The sequence below is a fragment of the Sphaeramia orbicularis genome, chromosome 11 (genome assembly GCF_902148855.1).
Source record: "Sphaeramia orbicularis chromosome 11, fSphaOr1.1, whole genome shotgun sequence".
Lineage (NCBI taxonomy): Eukaryota > Metazoa > Chordata > Actinopteri > Kurtiformes > Apogonidae > Sphaeramia > Sphaeramia orbicularis.
In genome coordinates, this window is record NC_043967.1 from 36,599,032 (window position 1) to 36,615,290 (window position 16,259).

The 16,259-nt window shown below is 34.0% G+C and overlaps 1 protein-coding gene across 1 annotated transcript in view; it reads left to right on the plus strand.

The window, feature by feature from the left end:
• Window positions 1–6,047: 6,047 nt before the first annotated feature.
• slc30a8 (solute carrier family 30 member 8) overlaps window positions 6,048–16,259 on the plus strand; it is a 37,394-nt gene continuing 27,182 nt past the window's right edge. Inside the window, exons 1-3 of the mRNA XM_030146463.1 lie at window positions 6,048–6,361; window positions 8,994–9,160; window positions 14,065–14,211. Coding sequence (XP_030002323.1) covers window positions 6,294–6,361; window positions 8,994–9,160; window positions 14,065–14,211 — 382 coding nt within the window. The 5' untranslated portion in view covers window positions 6,048–6,293. The remainder of the gene's footprint in view (window positions 6,362–8,993; window positions 9,161–14,064; window positions 14,212–16,259) is intronic.

The following is a 16,259-nucleotide window of genomic DNA, read 5'->3' on the forward strand; positions in this document are numbered from 1 at the left end:
GTAAATTGACTATTAACTGTTACCATGGTAACACCACCAGGAATGTACTTTGTTTCTATTTTTTACACACATTTTGGTTATACAATGTAAATATCAATACGACATTGACAAAGACAAAAACGAAGGGAATTTTATCCATAATTTTTTAAATGTTTTAGTTAGTTTTGTAAACACACAATACAATTTCAGTTAGTCATCTTTTTTTTTTTCTTTTAATTATAGTTTTTATTCATTTCAGTTAACGAAAATGTTTTTACAATTCTAGTTTTCGTCATTTCGTTAGTTTTTGTGAACGATAATAACTTTGGTCTGGATCAGCACTTATGTTGGTCTAATGTTCTAAAAGTGATGTTTTTTCACCTTACATGGGGTTTTCTTACATTTTTTTTTTAAATATTTACTTGTAATTTTTTTTTTTTTTTTTTTTTTTTAAATCTATTTATTTATTTTTTGCCATTTAAGGGTAAGGAACCAAATATGGTAATTTCACTGACCTTGATTTTCTACATAACAATAAGAAATTTTTAACCCTTTCATGCACAGTGGTCACTCCAGTGCACAGTTATTCTCCAGCTGTTCTCTTATATATTCATGGATTTTCTTGTTTTAGTTCCATATCAGCCAACACAGTGGACACTTATGCATCATCCCAAACACTGCAGTTCATACAATTACTGTAACGTTGTTGCTCTTGATAAACCTGATCTGCAGTAACATGTTTTAGTGTAAATCAATTGCTAATTGTTATTAGACTGTAATTAACAGTTTTCTGAAACAAAAAGTTGTTGTTGTTTTTTTTTTTTTTTTTTTTGCATATCCTCCTGAGACCCAGTAATGCATTTTGTCCTCTATAGGGGACAAAAGTTTGACAGTTTAACTTAAAAAATGCTGTCCATTACAAGGGACATTCCATTAAAAAATCAACAGATCAATAAAAATAGTTTTTAAAATGTATCTGAAAAAAACTGTTGCATTATGCAGTTTCCAATCAAGACAATTTTTTAATGTAAAAAAAGCTAAAACTGTCAATTTCCTGGGTCTCAGGAGGATTTTATCTCCATGAAATGAGTAATAACTAATATTAAAGTATGATAAAAATGGGAGAAAACAGTAGCAATTTAGCAGTTAGTGGCATTAAAAATGTTTTATTTCATAGTTTTCACACAGTGTGTGATGTGTCTGATGATGAGTTTTAAATACATGTTTCTTTGCTTCAAAAACTAAATGCATGGTGTCCAGCTGAGTGGACATTTTTGTAACTCCATAAAAAATAGGTTCATAAAAAAAAAAAACAAAAAAAAAACAAAAAACTATTGCATTGTTTTTTTTTGTTTGTTTTTTTCATGCCTAAAGAGGAATAAAAACACTCCAGAAAAAAATTTGACTAAGGTTCTCATAATTCATGAATGAAAGGGTTAAAATTTCAGAAAAGTAAAAGATTCTTGTAAGGTTGAAATGTTGAATTTCAGAGCATTTCTATGAGTGTCCTATAAAAGGTTAAGGTTAAAGATTCATATTTCACTCCATATGCAGGACATATAGACAACTGAGACATTGTTTTATCCTCATCTTGCTATTTTTCTGCCACACAATTAAAAAAAATAAATAAATACATAAATAAATAAATAAAACTAGGTCAAAATAGAAAAGGTTTAAAAAAAATATACACTATTGTAGAATATAAATCAAGCCTATTTACAGTGACAGTGGTAGTGTAATACAGTAAAGGTGATGAAAGGTGAAGGGGTGCATAATGGAACACTGACAAACACGAACAAAGACTATTATTTTCTATTTCAAATAGACTTCAATACCCTCAAAATAACATGTTATGACAGTTTCAGGTGCTTATGTAAATCATTCAACAGAGAAGAGCCTGTTCTGTAACTGTTCCCACTACAATCAGCTTTGTGTGATTTCTTAGGACTGTTCATCTTCTACCTCACTTCCAGAGGTTTCTAGTTCATATTTTCCAGAGCGGCATATTTAGATCTTAGACACTGTTAACCCTCTGCTATCCGGGTCCGCCTTTTAGGCACACTTTGCACTTTGTGTTAAAAAACTTCATATTATTTTTCACAATTTAAATAAGGTTAGAACTCAAAAGTTGTTCATTTTTGCATGATCTTTAAAATTCTGGCCACCAACTAAAATGTGCACATTGTAAACAAAAGAAAATTACAAGACTAGCATCTGTCTGCCAAGTGTGCCTAAAACGCACTATTTCTTCCATTTGATATGTATGATTAGGGCTGAGCTTGATTTACAAAAATAAAATCAAATTAGAGCAGAAAAATAAATCAATATATAATATTTAATAGTTTGATTTATAGGTGTGCATTTTACGCACATTTGGTGACAGATGCTAGTATTTTTGAACATTTGACCTAGCGGCAAAAATAATAATGCAAATTAACCAATGTTGGAGTTAATTATTGACATATGCCAGGATGAAAAAGTCAAATAATATGTGATCCACTTTTTATGTAGAATATTGAAAAAAAATTCTTTTTTGTGTTTTTTTGCATCCTAAAAAATGTTTTTTTTTTTTTTTTACATTATAAACACTGCATTTAAAGAGTTAAAAATATGTGACAATTATTGAGTATTTGGTATTTTTATTTACGGCTCAAGTTGATGAAATAGAGAAAAGTGTAAAAGAATTAGAAACAAACTGTATGAAAAATTTTTGGCATTATTCCACAAGTGTGCCAAAAAGGCACACTTGGTGCTTAGTGAGGGCCTTGCTGGACGAGATACCGGAGGGTTAATATGTGGGGGAAAAACTTAAATACCACGCTATCAGTGATCCAGAACAAACAGGAAACTCCCCTATGCATCTGTGTATCATTTACATCTCCTACAAGCAAATAAAAACAGATGTAGAGCATGTAAATGACACTGTTTTTAAGTTTACTGTGTGACACTGACGTACAACAAGTACATTAGAGTCAGCAAGAGTCATTTTTTAGAACTTTCTTTTCATTGAAGTTTTAAAATTGAAATAACAACAACAAAAAACAAGAAACAAAACAAATTAAAACAAAAAAAGGGACGAGGAAGGGCAATAGAGAACTAAAGTTACCAAAGGTCATACATTGGGGTAAAGGATAACTCAGGAGACTTTTTTCAGACTTAGACTCAGACTTATAGGTCCCAGAAGGGATATTTGTTTCCACATGACTGTACATAGAATTTGTCATAAAAACACACACACTGACATCAAAACACACACATCGATACTGGATAGAAAAGAAAAGCACACAAACAAGGCAGACATATCACACAAACACTTCTCTTCAAGTCTTAAAGTTGTATTGTCTCCACCTGGTGGTAGAGTTTATGCACACAGTTCATACTCCACTGCTGGCCCATTTGTGCAGAGCTGCACAGATTATCATTCTGTATGAGCACCATTCATTCTCTTATCGGATTTCTATGCAGCTGATGTTTGGAGGCATTACTCAGCAGGATTTTTTGGCAAGTACAACACTATTTTGTAAACTTTAACACCATTAAGCCAAACTATATGAACTTTATTTTTGTTGAATTTTTAATTTTGTGTAAAATAAAGAGAAAAAGAATGTTTCAGGTGTACATTGGGTTACTTTTCATAAGCACTTATAGAAATTAAGTTATGTTGTATATAGTCCATTTCTTCCAGTGCATTTGTTCCAGTATAGAGGTCAAGTTGGTCTCAGTATGTTAATAGTTACTAGTGATGGGACTTTTGGCTCTTTGAAGGGAGCTGTTCAATCAGGAGCCGTTCACTGAAAAGAGTCTTTCCAAAGACTGGCTCTTTTATGTTTTTTGCATTATTTTGAAACTCCAATGTTTTACTGACTAAATAGGCTACATGTGATGATTGACATTCCATTTTAACCCATAAGGACCCAGTGTGACTTTTGTGACTGTTCCCAAATGAATTTTTCTCTTTTATTGAACCTTTCCTAAGTGATTTGTCACCATTTATCATAATATTATCCTCTGAATTTTGCATTTTTTCCAGTGAAAATCATCTATTTCCTATATTTAATTTACTGATCATGAAGTTGTTCAAAAAACCTAAGAGTTAAGTCAAAAGTTAATGTATCAAAACAAAAAAAAATGAAGAAAAGGTGACTTTTTCAGTAAAATACATCATTAAATGAACATAAACCCAGTGTGTCCCTCCACTGTCATTGATCCAACTCCATAGTTTTTTCTGTTGAATCAATGTTGTGGAAGATGACAGTGTTTCCATGGTAACTACAGAGTCTCTGAACGTCCAAATGGGTAATATCTGATGACCATGAACAGATGACAAGCTACGTTTTACACCAATTATTTACATGTATTGATAGGATTAGTGGATCAGAAGTTTAGATCAGTAGAAGTTTTTTGTCGACGGTGGATGTTTGGGTCTTTATGGGTTAAAGATGTTTAATTGGCACGGCAGTAAATATTATCTTACGGTAAAAAAGAATAGTTAGTTCAAATGTGTGGACTAAATCCATGACATGAGAGGTGACATTAGGCAAATGCTGGAATTGGACCAAAAACATCACGGTACATTATGTGGACTAGTCTGTAGCCTAAAAATGAAGAAGAAAATAAAACATTTTCTTATGAAATAATATTTTATTCTCCTCAAAACAAGAACAATAAATGTGTGTAAACATACGGAAAAAATTGCACAAAACACAACAGTGATTAATCACTGCAATTTCTTAAATACCTGATCTGTAGTGCAATTCTCAGAACAAGAACAGTATGTTGGTAAATTGACAGGCAATTGGACACTCCCTCCTTAAAATAAACAAAAAATGAATGGCTCTGTACAAAGACTCGGTTCCCATCGTTCATTTCAAAGAACTGTTCAAAAGATTCGATTTGTTCATGAACGTCACATCACTAATGGTTACCTCCACCAAGGAGGTTATGATTTTGCCAGGGTTTGTTTGTTTGTTTGTTGGTTGGTTAGTTAGTAAGATAACTCAAAAAGTTATGGACAGATTTGGATGAAAATTTCAGGAAATGTTGATACTGGCACAAGGAACAAATTAATGGCCAGAATACACAACCTCCTATCTGAAAAAAAAAACACTTTTTTCAAGAAACAAACACAAAAAAAAGTTTAGTTTTATTATAGTATGGTCTTTGTTAAACATATCCAAGCATATTCTACTGTTCTCAGACTCTCTTTCTATATTATGTGTTAACAATATCATCCTTGTTCTCACCATTTATTGTGAAAACTCAAAATCTAAAAATTTGCAAATAAGAGGTTTTGTTTTTTGGCCATCGAAATGATTACATTTTGGTAGTGATCGGGGGTGGGGGAGGTGTGGTGTGTGTGTGTGTGTGTGTGTGTGTGTGCGTGGTGTGTGTGTGTGTGGTGTGTGTGTGTGTGTGTGTGTGTGTGTGTGTATGTGTGGGGTGGGGCGGGCACACGGGGCCCACTGATCTGCCCTGGCGGAGGTCTGCTCCAGTATCAAAATTTCCCGAAAAGTTCATCCAAATCCGTCCAGAACTTTTTGAGTTATCTTGCACACACAGAGACAGACAGACAGACAGACAGACAGACAGACAGACAGACAGACAGACAAACCAATGCCGACAAAAACAGAACCTCCTTGGCGGAGGTAATAAACACACACAGCAAAGTGATCACAATACTTCCTGGCGGAGGTAATTCCACCAAAAACCAGTTAGATGAGCAGGAGGAGGAGGAGGAGGAGGAGGAGCAGTGCCTGGCCTGCACACGTCTGGATCAGAAGTGAGATAATCCGGGGCAGAGCGCACGGCACCACGCACAGACACTGTGGAACCCCGTGGACCCGCGTGGACAGGTTCTCAATCAAGTGATCAATAAGTTCATGTGGTGAAATGATGCGCATTATCCACCAGAGCAGACAGGTGTTAGAAGGAGCAGCTGTTCTGCTTTGACATTCTATTAACAGTGTGTTTAGAGAATTTTGTGGACCTTATAAATGTGTGTGTGTGTGTGTGTGTGTGTGTGTCATTTTGCTCACATCTGAACTGTTGCAGTCGGCCGTGCATTTGCACACGGTGCGCACTGTGGTAGTCACAAGGCTGTATCAGATCTTCAGCTGTCTGCAGGCTGGAAACCAGTGAGAGGATGTGTGTGGAACTGAAAGTATGAAGAGGACACGATAAGAGCTGAAGAAGAAGAAGAAAAGAAAAGCTAAACAGCAGGTGAAACAGACTTAGAGTCACTTTAAAGTCAGTTTAGGAGTTTAGATTTTGACGCATCTGCTCAGTTTGGGTTCATTTGTGAACTCTCCAAAGTCATGGTGAAAAATCCAGAAAGAGTTCCACTGGTGACAGACAGGAGGATCAGCTACACCTCTGTGGGAAGGTAAGCTTTATCCCCTTATATTTACTCACAATATTAAGTCAAATTATATCAGTCACTGTCAATGTAAGGATTTGAATTATGTAGAAAAATGAAGACATTTACGCACATGTTACAATGAAGCAACTTGTTGAATATTTTTGCACAAAATGACAGAAATCTAAAGGGTGTGAGTATTTTTTTGGTGCTGTCTGCTTTTGCTCACGCTCCTTTGTTTGTTAACTCTTGGTTTTCCACACGGGGCTGATTTGGGGCTGATGGGATTAGCAGTGCGCAAACCTGGAGGTTTGACTGTTCATTCATGAATGGGAACAGACACTACTGGGATTAGTGGGGCAACAATAAAATGATCTGTCTAGCTTTTAAACATAAAAACTTTGGGGACTTTAACACTGTTACTGTACGAAACATAGAAACCACCCTGAGGGAAAAATGTTTTTCTTTTAATCTTTGGTGTCCTGTTGCTCCCAGAGTTAAAAAAAAAAAACTCATTTCAAAATTGCATGTTCAGTTTACCCTGTTAATGATTTTTTGCATAAAAGATTTAATTTTGGTGTGGATCCCTGTGTTTTCTGTTCATCTGAAGCTGAAACCATTGATCATTTTTTTAATTGTTCACACAGTATTTCTTTTTGGGCTGATATTCACGATTGGTTGTCCTTAAAAATTGAAAATATTCCATCTTTTTCTTTATGTGATATTATTTATTTTATGGATTCATTAGAAATTAACGTCAACGATATAGTTAACCTTATTATTATTTTGGGTAAATATCATATTCATTCTTGTAAGTGGAAAAATAAGAACCCCTCCTTTAACTTGTTTTTATATGATTTTATTAAGTATTGGAAATCTCTTAAGTATATTGAAAATATGTAAAAAAAAAAAAAAAAAAAAAAAAAAGCCAGAAAACTGTATTTTAGTTTATCTAAATCCTTGCTGTTTTAATTCTATCTTGCCTAGTCCTTTGTGCTCTGTTGTCCAGTGTGATTTTTTTTTTTTTTTTTTCTGATTCAGTATTTTCGTTACACCTCAAATGTCTAAAAATTATTATTATTTTTTTTGTTTGTTTGTTTTTTGTTTGTTTTTTGTTTCTGATAGTTGTAATAGTTGCATTTAATCATTCCACCATGTCTCAAATGTATTTCTGTATTTCTCTTTTGTAATGTTTATCCCATTCTTGTTCTGTAAATTTGCTTCGTGCCAATAAAAAAAACAAAACAAAACAACAAAAAAAACTAGGATTAGTGGGAGTACACTGTCATTTATGAAGATTTTCTCTCAAGGAAAACAGTCAAAGCTGCCAACTGAGTTTCTCCTGCATTTTACCAGATATCATGTCTATTAACCCTTTCATGCATGAATGATGAGAACCTTAATCTAATTTTTTGTCCCTTAGTGTTTTTAATCCTCTTTAGGCATGAAAATAAAACGTCAATGACATTTTTTTATGAACTTATTTTTCATGGAGTTACAAAAAAGTCCACTCAGCTGGACACCATGCGTTTAAATTTTTTATTTTTTTTAAAATTTAACATGTATTTAACCAGGTACGTTAGTTGAGAATTGATTCTCATTCACAATAACGACCTGGCCAAGAGGGAGCACCCAAACAGAATGAGTAGCAGCACAGGTTGCATGTACAAACAACAGAACAGATTAAAAATGACATTTTTGAAGCATACACAGCCTACTATGATATCAATTGGGCCGGACCAGTAAAATAATATAAATAATAGGATAAGAACTTATAAATAATGTCAACTCCACAGTTTTTTTCTTTTTTTTGAGTGAAAAAAGTCAAATTCCATAATGAAAATGTTTACATCTACAAACCGTACTTGAACGCAAGATGAACAAATCTGATCAACCTGAAAATTCTTAAGAAAACTAAGCACAATTTTAACAATATTATGCCTTAGTTTATCGTTTATACATGTGCATCACAACTTACAGATCACAGTGAATCTACAAATACACAAAACATTTAATAACAGGCAGAATATTGTTAAAATTCCATATACTTCTCTTAGGACATTTCAGGTTATTCACATTTTTTGTAAAAGGCTAGTCTGTAAATGTAAATATTTTTGTGTAATATAATTTTTTTACACTAAACCAAAGAGAAAAATTTGCTTTTTTCATTATTTATAGTTTATTATGATAGTATTTTATTGGTCTGACCTGCTGGAGATTAAACTGACCCAATATGATTTTAACATCCTTGATTGTTAATATCTTAAGTGTAATTTCTGTTTTTCACAAATTCATCCCAGGGGCCAGACTGGACCCTTTGGAGGGCCGATTTTGGCCCCCGGGCCGCATGTTTGACACCTGTGATGTAGAAGATTAGTTCTTGCATATTCACTACTCTGAATATCCAGAAAAGACTCTTATGATGCTGCTGTGGAACTGTGTTTTACCCGAATTCTTGACATATTGATTGAATCAGTGGTTGAAAACATATTAAACATTTTAGATCAGTGGATGCTTTGGGTCACCGGTGGCTTTTTAGGTCATTGAAGGTTATGAAATCACTGAAAATGTAACTGCTGATTAATTTTTGCTGGAAACTTGTCACAGACTCAAATTTTGGAGTTTTGCGTCTTTCTAATAACATGCCTTTTTTACCCAGTGAGCATAATGAACAGGTGATGGAGAGAAATGGCTCTGTGTCTGTCAAACATTGCCATGACAACAGCCACGCACAGGAGGATCGTGAAAAAGAGAAGAAAGTGGCCAGGAAGAGGCTGTACGTGGTGTCCGTCATCTGCCTGATTTTCATGATTGGTGAAATCCTCGGTAAGTACCTGGTTTCTCTTATTTCCCTGTCATTTTAGTCCTTTATTTCACTCTTCACTTGACATATTTTTCATTTCCACTTGGCTGCAGTAGAGGTCTGTAAATCAGATGCATGTGGCGGAATGTAACCAAGTACTTTTACTTAAGTACATTATATAAATACACAGTTGAGGTTTATACTTCGGCTCCACTACATCTCATATTGTATCATTTACTCCTTCCTGTCCAGTAAAACCCACACATCTCCAACTAGGTTAATATGTCTGTTTATGACAAACTGATGGATTTTACTTTTGAGGTTGAGTTCGTCCCCTTCTTAACCCTTTAGAGTTCACTCGTAGAAATACTCTGAAATTCTAAATTACAACCTTAGTGTGTTATTGGAGGACATCAGAAGAGTTTAGTACTTTTGTGTAGAAAATCAAGGTCGGTGAAGTTACAATATTTGGTTCCTTACCTATGACTGGGGTTTTCAAGAAGTATATATTAAAAACAAATACTGGTGTCATCTTACAAATACTTAGACATTATTATTACTATTATTATTATTATTATTATTATTATTGATGAAAATCTGTCCTTTAAGCAGCACATTGAACATCTAGTACATAAACCAGGGGTGTCAAACTCATTTTAGTTCAGGGGCCACATTCAGCTAAATTTGATCTGAAGTGGGCCGAACCAGTAAAATAATTATATACAGTGTGTGTATATATATATATATATATATATATATATATATATATATATATATATATATATATATATATATGTATGTATATGTGTATATGTATATGTATGTATATATATATATGTATGTGTGTGTGTATATAATATGTGTGTGTGTGTGTGTGTGTGTCACAGTAGAGATTGAAATCCAGTAGGATTTCCTAATCCTACTAGGACAGATTGAAATTTTAGTTTGTCCTAGGACAAACTGAAATCCTACAAGAAATTAGGATCTGAAGATTGGAATTCCAATCTGTCCTAGGAGAATTTACAATCCTACTAGGACAGATTGTAATTCTATTTGGAAGTGGGATCTGAAGATTGGAATTTTGGAATTTCAGTCTGTCCTACGATTTCGCCATCACCATTCCAGCTGAATTATTTTCATATCTTAGATGCAGTATATGGCCCTTAGGTCAATACACATTGTAACCAGGATGCCAGCTGTCCTATCTGGTCCAACCTTATTCAATGGCCGTTTGTCCTAGGACAAACTGAAATCCTACAAGACATTAGGATCTGAAGATTGGAATTCCAATCTGTCCTAGGGGAATTTGCAATCCTACTAGGACAGATTGTAATTCTATTTGGAAGTGGGATCTGAAGATTGGAATTTCAGTCTGTCCTACAGCAAAAAATTTAAGAATTCTATAGACTATTAGATTCAAAGTCTGTGTAAATTCTGAATAAAATCATGGTTTGTAAGAATATTGTTGTTTCTTTTACTTTTAACCCTACCATCTAGACCAGGGGGCAGCAAAATGCTAACGCCAACTTTAACATCGTACATTTTCTGAATGGCTTGGCAACAATTAGATAATAATAAAATTGTATGTTGCCATGGCAACAGGTTGTTTACAGGTACGTTTTTCAAATTCTACCGATTTCTGAATACAAATGTGTCTCATTTACATACCAATGACAGTTACAAACGGCCATTGAATAAGGTTGGACCAGATAGGACAGCTGGCATCCTGGTTACAATGTGTATTGACCTAAGGGCCATATACTGTATTTAAGATATGAAAATAATTCAGCTGAAGGGCCATATACTGTATTTAAGATATGAAAATAATTCAGCTGAAGGGCCATATACTGTATTTAAGATATGAAAATAATTCAGCTGAAGGGCCATATACTGTATTTAAGATATGAAAATAATTCAGCTGAAGGGCCATATACTGTATTTAAGATATGAAAATAATTCAGCTGGAATGGTGATGGCGAAATTGTGGGACAGACTGAAATTCCAAAATTCCAATCTTCAGATCCCACTTCCAAATAGAATTACAATCTGTCCTAGTAGGATTGTAAATTCTCCTAGGACAGATTGGAATTCCAATCTTCAGATCCTAATTTCTTGTAGGATTTCAGTTTGTCCTAGGACAAACTAAAATTCCTATCTGTCCTAGTAGGATTAGGAATCCTACTGGATTTCAATCTCTACTGTGACATATATATATATGTGTGTATATATATATATATATATATATATATATATATATATATATATATATAATGTCAACTCAAAACTTTTCTCTGTTTTAGAGTGAAAAAAGTACATTTACATTATGAAAAGGTTTACATCTACAAACTATCCTTTCAAAAGATGTGAAAAACATGAACAAACTGAAAAAAATAAGTGTAATTTTAACAATATTCTGCTTCAGTTAATCATTTACACATGTACATTATAATTTACAGATCACAGTGGATCTACAAACACACAAAACATTTAGTAACAGGCAGAATCTTGTTAAAATTACATTTAATTCCCTTAAAACATTTCAGGTTGTTCATATTTGTTCAGGTTATTCACTTTCTTTTTTTTTTGTGAAATTATACTTCGTTTTAGTGTAAATACATGAAAATATTTACATATACACGAGAAAAATTTGGAGTTATGATTGTTTATATGTTATTATGATAGTATTTTACTGGTCTGACCCACTTGAGATTGAATTAGTCTGAATGTGGAACCTGAACTAAAAGGATTGTTAATATCTATGCTATTTTTATGGTTATTCTGAAGATATATTTGCTAAGTGAGGGATAAATAACAACAAAATCTAAGTAAAGAAACACAAAATAACATTATCAGTACCAGCTTTCAGCAGAAATGTCTAATTAGAGTTTATCAGTCTGTGAATCTCTATTTTATGAGTTAAACATCTTCAGTCCTCTCCCCTCATTGATCTCTATCACACTTCTTGTGTTATCAGCCTTTTCCTCCAGTTTTTGACCTCTATCTTTCTTCTGTCTTCATCATCTTTCATTTCCTTGTCATTGTCCTTCTTCCTCATGTTTCTTTTTGTTTTGCCTGTCTTTGTCTTCACTCACCCCATCAGAGTCAAGTAGGGAAGTTGAATAATCACTCCAATTTAACCCTCAAAGACCCAAACAACTGCCTGTGACCGAAAGTATGTGTTGATCTAAAAAGTTGAATAAGTCTTGAACCACTAGTTCTATCAATGCATGTAAATCATTTCGGTAAAATGCAGTTTTTCAGCTTTTCATTGTTGTTAAATATGACCCATTTAGATGTGCAGATACTCGGTAGTGAAAGTGAAAACACTGTCATCTTCTGAAACATTAATTCACCAAAAAAACCAATGTAGTTTGACACATGACAGCAGTTGGAGATGCTTGTGTTATGTTTAGTTAATGATATATTTTTCTGAAAAAGTCACTTCTTCTTAGGTTTTGATATAATAACCTTTGAATTAACTCAGAGCATTTATGAACATCTACATGATCAGTAAATTAAATATGATAAAACACCTGATTCTCACTGAAAAATGCAAAATGCTAAGGATAACATTATGATAAATGGTGATAAGTCACTTAGGAAAGGTTACATTTGGCCAAGACAGCACACCATTACAAAGTTACAAAAAATCTAAAATAAAACATGTTAAAAACAAAGGACAACAGACGCATACAACAAAATCCAGCTCAGGAAAAGCAGTTGCACTCTTCGGTAACAGTTTTTTTTGTTTGTTTGTTTTTTGTTTTTTATTAGAGCTTTGAACACTCCCAGGGAGACCAAATCAAAAATGTAAATCCAAATTAATCTTAAATTTGCTACAAACATAATTTCTGGGTCTTTAAGAGTTAAGTCATGATGTCACTGATACCATATGCCATTCACCTAAAAAAAACAAACAAAAAAAAACTAGAAGCACTCGGAGAGCGCAGACCTCTGCCAAGGCAGATCAGTGGGCCCCCGTGCCCCCCCCCCCCCCCCCCAATAACCACCAGTCCTTGTGCCAGTATCAACATTTCCTGAAATTTTCGTCCAAATCCGTTCATAACTTTTTGAGTTATCTTGCACACGGACAGTCAGACAGACAGACCAACCAACGGCGACAAAAACATAACCTCCTTGGCAGAGGTAATAATAACAATAATAATAATAATAATAATAATAATAATAATAATAATAATAATCACCATCATTATTAAAGGTCAAAGTTCAAGGACACAGGAACAAACCCCTATACAATCTAATGGTTATTTTCAAACCGTGATTCACTTCTTTTAGATTTTTTTCCCAGTGTGTTTCTGAGGTAACTGAAGTAGAAGAGCAATTTTAAGTAGATTAAATATTAATATTGAATATTTTATAAAACTTAGAAAATAAATCACATTTATGCAAAGAGTCACTGCCAAACCTTTTAGTCAAAACTGCATGTTGTTTTTTTTCTGTTACTGTGTTGCAGTGTAGTTACTTTAATATTTATAATATTTGTATATTTATTTGACTTCACTGCTCAAAAGTAAGTTCTTTTGTGGGTTTGTCTGATTTCTGTTGTCTAGCCTTATGGAAAGTTCTTGTATTTCACTATTTAAACCAAGAGCATATGAAAAATACAAATCTTGAACCTTGATTGTTTCAGACTCACATGCTCCTTTAAGAGTTTAGTGTGTGTTTCTGTTCATGAATATGCAGTATATCATGTCTCTTTAGAAAATAGAATTAAATTGAACAAAAATTCTCACAGAAACAACACAGTTCAGAAAATGGATGGATGGAAAAAGGGAAATTGGGTCTGATATTGTGACCAGGCCTTGGTTCACTGAGTGCATTTACTCCATCACCTGTTCTTTCAAACCTTCTTGTGGCTCATCCACGTCTGTCAGACTTGCTCCTCATGTCATTTCTTTTTCTGCAGGTGGGTATTTCGCGGGCAGCCTTGCGGTGATGACAGACGCTGCCCACCTGCTGGTGGACTTCACCAGCTTCATCATCAGCCTCTTATCCCTGTGGCTGTCCTCCAGACCTGCCACACACAGGCTCAGCTACGGTTGGCATCGGGCAGGTATGGGATGGAAACGCCATCTATGAGGAGCTGCACATGGTTTCTAAAGCTCCTCAGGAGGGGACGTTTCTATGGTTACTGTTTTGACTTTATGTTTGGGTGTAATTTGGGTTGAGGTTGATTATCTAAATCAGTCTGTGATGTGATGAGACAATACATGACGTAATTGTCTTGATTGGAAACAGCACGCAACAATTTTTTTCAAATACATTTTTATGGAATGTCCTTTGCAGTGGACATGATTTTATAAAATGTCTCTATCTATCTATCTATCTATCTATCTATCTCTCTCTCTCGCTCTCTCGCTCTCTCGCTCTCTCTCTCTCTCTCTCTCTCTCTCTCTCTCTCTCTCTCTCTCTCTCTCTCTCTCTGGCTCCATGTGGCTTTGTCAAGAAATATATTGTCTGTCTGTATCTATCTATCTATCTATCTGTCTGTCTGTCTCTTTGTCTGTCTGTCTGTCTGTCTCTTTGTCTGTCTGTCTGTCTCTTTGTCTGTCTGTCTGTCTGTCTATCTATCTATCTATCTATCTATCTATCTATCTATCTATCTATCTATCTATCTATCTATCTATCTGTCTGTCTGTCTGTCTGTCTGTCTGTCTGTCTGTCTGTCTGTCTGTCTGTCTGTCTGTCTGTCTGTCTCTCTGTCTCTCTGTCTCTCTATCTCTCTATCTCTCTATCTCTCTCTCTCTCTCTCTCTCTCTCTCTCTCTATCTATCTGTCTGTCTGTCTGTCTGTCTCTCGCTCTCTCTCTCTCTCTCTCTCTCTGGCTCCATGTGGCTTTGTCAAGAAATATATTGTCTGTCTGTCTGTCTCTATCTATCTATCTATCTATCTATCTATCTATCTATCTATCTATCTATACACATATACATTTTTATGGAATGTCCTTTGCAGTGGACATGATTTTATAAAATGTCTCTCTCTCTCGCTCTCTCTCTCTCTCTCTCTCTCTCTCTCTCTCTCTCTCTCTCTCTCTATACACATATACATTTTTATGGAATGTCCTTTGCAGTGGACATGATTTTAGATTATTTTTTTGTTTTTCTTTTTTTTTTAAGTAGAGCTGTGAAACTCAAAATGCATTGCTGGTTCTCAAGAGTACGCTATATATGACCTCATTATTATTAGTTTTTAAGATATAGTGGAAGTAGATCTACGATTAACACTAAAAGACTTAAATATATTCTATTCTTTTTATTTATTTATTTTTATTTATTGATTGACTTCAAACATGCAAAGAAACAAAATAAAACAAAACAAAGCAAAATAAGACAAACGACATAACATTTAAATGTACAGAATCTATCTTCAAGTACGTGCAAGTCTGAATTTTGCATGGTCGAAAAGGAGTAGGAGAAAGTATAAATTTTTAGTATAAAATTCTGTTATATTTTTCTAAGTAAGTATGTTTGACATTTTATATTAACCCATAAAGACCCAAACAGCCTCTGGCCTCTGAACGTCCAAATGGGTCATATCTGATGACCATGAAAAGATGACAAACTGTATCATACTGTATTTTACACCAATTATTTACATGTATTCATAGGTTTAGTGGATCAACAGGTATTAAACAGTTTAGATCAGTAGATGGTTTTGGTGGATGGTAGATGTTTGGGTTTTAATGGGTTAAAGATCTAATACTGTTGTGTTATTTAACCTTTCTTTAGTGATGTGTCACCACTAATCATATTATTATATACTGCATTTAGCTTCTTTTTTTTTTTTTTTTCAAATAAATATGTTTCTTTATTTAAGCCATAAAGACCCAGTGCTACTTTTGTGTCACTTCCCAAATGATTTTTTTCTCTATTTCTATCTTTCTTAACCAATAAAGACACAAACATCCACCATCAACCAAAATCATATACTGATGTAAAATGTTTAATAACTTCTGAAAAACTAAACCTATTAATCCATGTAAATAATTAGTGTAAAATACAGTTTGTTGTCTTTTCATAGTCATCACATATGACCCATTTGGACATTCAGAGGCTCCATAGTTACCGTGGAAACACCATCATCTTCTACAACATTGATTCA